At 42.8% G+C, this 7438-nt stretch overlaps 1 protein-coding gene and 1 pseudogene across 1 annotated transcript; both read right to left on the bottom strand.

Annotated features, from left to right (window-relative positions):
• Window positions 1–3688: 3688 nt before the first annotated feature.
• LOC125345201 lies at window positions 3689–4473 on the bottom strand (annotated as a pseudogene).
• A 1158-nt stretch (window positions 4474–5631) lies between these two features.
• On the bottom strand, window positions 5632–6687 carry LOC125345198 (PRAME family member 8-like). Its single transcript, XM_048337413.1, has one exon. It carries the CDS (start codon window positions 6685–6687, stop codon window positions 5632–5634), a length of 1056 nt encoding a protein of 351 aa, XP_048193370.1.
• Between the last annotated feature and the right edge of the window lie 751 nt (window positions 6688–7438).

A 7438-nucleotide genomic window follows, 5' to 3' on the forward strand; every position in this document is an offset into this window, starting at 1 on the left:
ATTTTATTCATGTCTTGATATACTTGTCTCAATAGAAAAAAATAATCATAACTTGATTGAAGGCTATCAGAAGGTACAGAATAACTCCTTAGTCTGTACAGTCCCAGTATAGGAAATAACTATACTGTGTATTCAAAGTGATTAAACAAACATCGCCTATGCCCCAGAAAGTGAGATGTGAGGACCGGGATTCAAAGGCAGCCCAGGAAGGAAAGTGTATGAGACTCGTGTCTCTAGTGGGAGATCAGAGCCTGCTTGACTTCCAGCAGCCTGTCTCCTGAGTTCATCCTATAGGAAGTCCCTCCATCTCTCTGGGCAGTATGGCTGATGAGCAGAAAGTTATGTTGTTCTTATGGGATGTCTCTGGCACTTGATTTTGAAATTCTGACACCCTGCCCCACCGCCCCAGCTTTTCTTATTAGCATCCCCTTATAGATGTGGAAACTAAAGTTCAGAAAGCTTCATCATCCACAAAATGGGACGTAAGGCTTCATACCACTTTCTTATTACTGTGTACAGCCAACATAAGTTTAGCTCCTTATTCATCATGTTCACACAACATAATGGGCCACATTATCATATAGTTTTATACATTTTGCTATGGCATTGGTCTGTCTTTTTATCCTTTGTCTCTCCATTTTCGTATTCCCTTTCCCTTCCATAGTTCAGTTATGTGAATACATAATATTCACGGTACTAAAATCAGTTACCATGATAACAGGTGTAAAACCAGGTGAAATAAAGACAGAACCAAAAGGGGCATAATTTCACATGGTATGTTGAAAATAACAACAATGATAAGCCACATTCTTTCTGTTTTTCTTTGCTCCTTTGTGTGAGAGCACTTTGAAATGGAATCATGGCCCAATCACTGGTATTCAGCTTTCTCAGTTTAAGGGTGGGCCTCTACCATATGACTCAGAAACTCCACTTCCAGGTTTCTGGGGTATTTTGTGGTTAACTGGAGATCAAAATCTCAGATGTTTTTGCTCAGGCTGGCCTTGAACTGTGATCCTCAGATCTCAGCCTCCCAAGTAGTTACAATTACAAGTGAGAAGAAGCAGCCTTGGTCTGAATGACAATTTTCTTTCTTTCTTTTCTATCTTTTTTTGTTGTTGGTGGTTCCCAGATTGTATTAAAAGCTAGAGCGCTGTACCTAAGCTCTTTTGATCAAAGCTAGCCCTCTACCGTATTGTCCCACAGTTCCACTTCTAGTTTTCTGTTGGTCCAGTTTAGAGGAGAATCTCATAGACTTTCAAAACTCGGCTGATTTTTTTTATTTGTACATAGCAGCTTTATTCATAATACAGAAAACTCCAAGGTAACCTAGATGTTGACTAATAGGAATAGCTAAACAAATATTGCATTTTCTTATAATAGAATTATATATCAGAAAGTATATAAATGAATCCAATTTTTGATAAGCTAACATCATAAAGCAACTGGAAAAATCTCAAAATGCAAACTATTTAGTCACAAATTTCACAACAAAGAAACACTCATTACAAAAAACAACATACCAAACGTTAAGTACTCACTTCTCAAGATACCTGACTGCCTTCTGAGAATATTTATTATTTAATAAAAAAATTATGTGATCATTCTAAAGCTGACCATTCTAACCCAGGCTCTTTCTAATGGTTTAACCTATGGGTAAAATATAATACTTTTTAAGGCAAGTGCTGACATCAACTTTGTAAAGAAAGAGATAGGCATTCCACTAAAACAATTTTTAAACCATCCCCACAAAAATGTAGGCCATGACTTACAGGCTCTAACAGTGTTAGGTAAGATTCCTTAGCATACAATGGCTATGTTTTATCTCTAACAGATAAAAAGTAATTTAGACCAATGATTCCATCCTGAGTGGCAGAAATAGTAAGACCTAAAAGTTCTAAATGATTATACTACAAAGTATAGTGTGAAAGTAACAATCCATGTTAGCAATGATAGTTTGTGAATATGATGTTAGCCTTTTAATAAACTATTTTTAGGGTCTGTTTATAATTTCATTTTGAAGTTATTTTTAATATTTATTTTCTTTTATTTTTGAGACAGAGTCTTGCTATTTAGCCCAGGTTGACCTCAAACTTACAATCCTCTTGCCTCAGCCTCACAAGTGTTGGAACACAACCAGGCCTGGCCATAAACTACTTTTTTCAACATATCTTTCTCATACTCATGGGATTAGATTACAAATAACATTCCAGTTTCTCTGTATTTTTGTTTAAGTTATTTGATCATTGGCATTATGATATCCCTACCTTTTACTTTTAGAAGAATGTTATTTAGTTACTTAAGTTGTAATTATTTTTTCATTTCATTGACTAGATTAACAAAAAATAACCTAGAAAAGTAACTTTAAATCACCAGCTGGAAAGTTACAAGCAAACAAGTGTTTTCACGGTTTTCTATGCTTGTAAAAATGAGGAAAATAAACAGTGATTGTGAGTGGGATAATGTAGTACAATTTGTTGGCATGACTGTAACTGCCATCATTTAAAAAATTACTACTATGGGCTGGGAATGTAGCTTAGTGGTAGAGTGCTTGCATAGCATGCATGAAGCCCTGGGTTTGATTCCTCAGTACCACAAAAACAGAAAAAGCCAGAAGTGGCACTGTAGTAGAGCACTAGCCTTGAGCAAAAGTAGCTTAGAGAAAGTGCCCAGGCCCTCAGTTCAAGCCCCAAAGCTGGCAAGGAAAACAAAAAGACTATTAGTGGTGAGAACTACATTGCCATGTAAAAAATTCATTTAACATTTATCAATATTTCACACATTGAACAAATACTAAAGGAGATGACTACTAGTGTTACAAGTAATGTCAAGAGAAGCCAAGAGCAAGTGGCTCACTCCTATAATCCTAGCTACTCAGGATATTGAGATCTGAGATCTGAGGATGATGGTTCAAAGCCAGCCCGGGTAAAAAGTCCATGAGAGTCTTATCTCTAATGAACCACCAAAGAACTAGAAGTGGAGCTGTGGCTCAAGTAGTAGAGTATCAGCCTTGGGCGAGAAAACACTAGAAGCCAGCTTCCACATCTTTACTTCAAGCCTCAGCTACTAGCACAGAAGACAAACAAAATCCAGAAGCACAAATCAGAATAGAAAGAAATATCAAGGAAAGAAGATGTACACATTTGCATGCATTTTCAGGCAACCTTTCAAAGATTCTATATAAAACAAAATGATAACTTTGAATCATAAGGGAGGGTAAAATTATTCAAGTTTTGTGAAGCCTTAATTCAATAAGGATGGAAGCAAGAAAGATGGAAGAGTAAATAATAATTACAACATTTTTCTAGAAGAAATCATACATTCTCTTCACTATAAAACAAATGTTAATGGGTCAATACTCTAATAACATTGGTTATCAAGTTATTCACTACCCAAGAATATACTTTCCAAGTCATACCTTTAAGTGTAACCACAAACATATCCCAATTAAACGAAGTTTATCAACCCAAACACATTTTTCTCAGTTTAGCTTCATGTAGAAGTCATAACTTAAAAAGCACAGTCAAACACTACATAATGATTCTACCACTGCATTTTTATATACCTCATGAGAAGCAAATGTATTTTATGGACAGCAGTCTCATCCCTGTCTCAGAGTACGTGTGTGTCTCTGTCTAAATGTGAAGCAGTAATCGGAAAGACGCAAATAATTTAGGGTGGGTCCGCTTCATCAGGCTTTGATAAACACAGAGTTGTCTGGCGGTGGAGCGCCCTCTTCCTTCTCTGTTACAGTCTCCACTGTCCTGGAAGCGGACACAATCACCACGGTTTTATTTGCCGCTGCTGTCTTCTGTTTCTCAGCAATAGCGGCACACACAGCCACAATCTCATCAATCTCAAAGTCATAGTCAGGGATAGACTTAGGGAGAATGGTATCGCTCCAGATGGTGCTTCTTCGCTCTTCTTAACCCTTTGTGCTACCTTCTGCTGCTCCTGGAGGGTTCTTGCCCAAGAAAGGTCCTCTTGCCATATGTCAGGATTCATTGGATAGATGTGAAGGGCTATTTGAAACCTTCGAATTGCCAGTACTATCTCTCCTAACACAAGCTGAGCACGATCCAATTTGCCAAGACTCCATGAATGTGGGGTTTGCAGGACAGCCATTTCTGCTGCATGCACTACTGGAAACATTTCATGAAGAGACATTAGGACCTGTGATTTCATCTCATAGAGGGTAGCATCATTTGGAGTTAACTGTAGTGCTTCATCCCACTTCTGAATTGCTTCCTGATATCTTTTACCTTCTGCTAAATTGGCTCCTTCCTCCTTCAGCTGTTAGCTTTTCTCAGCACAGCCTTCCTGGAGAATTTCTTTCCTACGTTTAGTGGCATGAAGCCAGTTCCCTTCATCATTCTCAAGCCCCTCCTTCTCGACAACATCCTCAGCTTCAAGCTGCTGGGATGTAGCCTTTGACACCTTCTCACCAATCTTCCTCTTCCACCCAAACGAAGCCATTCTGACACTGCTCCGTGGTGTTTACATTCCGCTTGACCTTTGCCACCAGAAGAGGAAGTTGTGGCTTCCAAGTCCCGCCTACTTCGTTGCATGCTTCTGCCTGCCGGGCCAGCCGGCAGGGAAACAGGAATCCTGACTGAGGGGCAGCGGGGATACAGAAAAGGAAAAGTAAGGCAAGAGAAAAAAGACAAGAGACAAAGATGGGGTACGGGAGGTCTGCAGCCGCAAGGTTGAACCTCAAGACTGCAGCCGCATATATTTTTAAATTCCAGCTTATATACAGTTTGACCACCAGGAAATAGCATAGGATTAACCAAGGTGTAAGAAAACAGGAAGGCCTTGAAATTGGTAAATAACAACAGACAGTAAAACAAGGCATGGTCGGATGGTATACATAACAGACTCTTGTTGACATAATAAAACATCTCGGGATTAGTACTGTCCTTCAAGTAAACCATGTCCTTGCATGTCCTTGAGAAAACAACATGGCCAGAGGTTAGGATAAACTTTGGCTCCCTAAGCCGTGACCTTGCACGCCCTTGAGAGTAAGCCAGAAGTTAGGGTGAATTTCGCTGTTAGCTCCCGACACTTCTGTACCATGGCCATGGTGCCAAGATCTTCTAAGAAATAGGCAAGAACACTTGGAGAGCATCCATAGTAGACCAGAGAGGGGGAAAGAGGAAAAACAAGGAAGACTTCGGTGCACCGCAGTCTTCTCAAACTAGGCTGATTTTGAACCATGATCCTCACAATTTAATTTGTTGAGTAGCTAAGTTTCTAGGCAGGAACATGACTTATGTTGTGCAGTTCTGAGAAAAGACATCTTTCTAGTTGTTGCTTGTGCTCCTTTCTTTTGGAAATGAAGTGGTGGATGGAAACAATGAACTGTGGAACATCAGTGGGCTGCTGCGGCACAAAGAGGTTTGAACAAAAACATTTGAAAAACCAAGATTGTGTTCTAGTTCTTTCCAGAGAGGGTACATTCTAGACTTGTGATGAGGTTTGCACGGGATACCTCGACCGGCAAAGGGCACAAAAGTTCTTGGGGTACTGGAGCTACAATTGAACTGGAAAGATCAGGCTCACAGGCCTTCTTTCTTACACACACACACGATCACATTCTAATGCTGAGAAGAAACGACAGAGAGAGAGGGCCAATTACCCAGCCAGAGCCTCATGGCTATGGAACTCCTCCTCTCTGAGCACCCAGGAACCATCTGGCCCCAGGAAGTAGTATAGGAAACAGTTGCAGAAATCACAGAAACCTGGGCAGATCTGGATCTTATTAGGGGTTGTCCCCACATCTCCCAAATCCTGGGCCAACCCAGCCAGAACCTGAAAAAACCTGTCAGGGTCCAAGTTCCCTGTGGGTCCATAGCTCTCCAGAGGGGGAGAATAGATGCTTTCATTCAAGTGGCCCAACCTAGCCATGAGCCCCAGGAGGCTCTGCAGGGTGTCCATGAAAACGTGGTTTCCATAGAAACTAAAGGAGCTCAGCTTGGAGCACTGGCTCAGGGCTGGTAGGATGGCTGAGACCTGAGCATCTGTGATTTCACATTTCTCCAGCACCAGGATCTCCAGGGTGCCGGCCACTTGTTCCAACAGGGCTCTCAGGAGTTCGGGACTGAAGCTTTTCATAGACAAATTCTTCAGCCAGAGGTGCTTGAGCTGCCTGGTGCAGGGACACCGGGACAGAAACCTCAGGTCAGCTTCCTGCAGGTTACACGAGCTCAGAAACAAGTCCTTCAAAGGAGGCAGGCTCCTGAAAATGGCGGGTAGCTTTCCACCAAGGAAGACAATTTCTTGCATACGCACCTCCTGGAGATGCTGCAGCTGCCCCAGATGTGCCCCCAGTTGGAGGGAGGAACACGAGGAATTTGGGGAGCTGAAAGTGTCAAAGTGGGCACACGTATTGCAGAAACTCAGGATGCGAAGTTTCTTCATCTTGCTCAGAATAGAAGCAAAGGTTTTCACGGTGTCTCCTAGACACAATTTACTCACCAGCAGTTCCAGTATTGAGTCCGGATTCACAACTTGCAGAGCCTTCTGGGTTTCAGAGCTGGAGTCAGACAGAATCTCTAGCACCCTGGGGCACAGACAGAGTCGTTCTTTCCTCTCCCAGGCCCACTGCAGCAGGAAGGCTTGGAGATCGTCCTTAGGGCTATCGGCGATGGTCAGGTCCATGGCAATCATCAAGGGTTGCTCTTCACCCATCCCTGTCCAGGGACTTGCTCTTAACTCACCTGGCGGGAACCCTGGATAGGAGATTTGTGCCATGGCAGGGTACCCCAGCGTCCAAATGCCTGGGTGCTCACCCAGCAGGTCAACGACTTGTAGTTTCCACCGATTTGGGCGCTCCTTGTTGCTAAGTAGCAAATCTAGCCCAGCCAGGACAGCCTTGAAGATTTCCAGGTCTGGTGGCTGTGCCAGATCCCCCAGAGGGAGGCAGGGGAAAGGCCAGGCCTGCACCATTGCCTTCAGCACCTCTCTGTGGCCCCCCATATAGGCCTCCATAAACAGCGAAGGGAAAAACAACACAGGCAGATCATCTAGGGCAGAGTTGGCCAGGGCTGGGTGGCTCAGCAGACTCTGCATGGCGAGATGCTGGAGTAAGGATAGGGTCCTCTTGCTCATCTTGCTGGATGAGATATGAGTGTGCTGTGCAGGGCTCTCCGAATCCCAGCAGGGTGACGAACTGATTGCAGACTCAGGGCCTCTGCTGCTGTTCTCTGATCCCTGGGCCCCTTTATACCCTGAAGCCCCGCCTTCAGCAGTGCACGTCAACCAATCAGAGAGCAGCTTTGGGTGGGATTATTGAGCCACTCCTACATGCGGTGTCAATGTGGATTAGTTCAAGGTCTGCTTCCTGTACAAAAGTGAAGGGATTAAGGGCGTGTTTTCCACCTGATCTTTGAAATGTAAATTACACTGAATAACTGAAAAAACAGCTCCTACCCTTATTCTC

Source organism: Perognathus longimembris, unplaced genomic scaffold (assembly GCF_023159225.1).
Source record: "Perognathus longimembris pacificus isolate PPM17 unplaced genomic scaffold, ASM2315922v1 HiC_scaffold_5388, whole genome shotgun sequence".
Taxonomy (NCBI): domain Eukaryota; kingdom Metazoa; phylum Chordata; class Mammalia; order Rodentia; family Heteromyidae; genus Perognathus; species Perognathus longimembris.

Coding starts and splice junctions, on each gene's coding strand:
- LOC125345198 (XM_048337413.1), bottom strand. CDS start 6,687: ATGGGTGAAGAGCAACCCTTGATGATTGCCATGGACCTGACCATCGCC.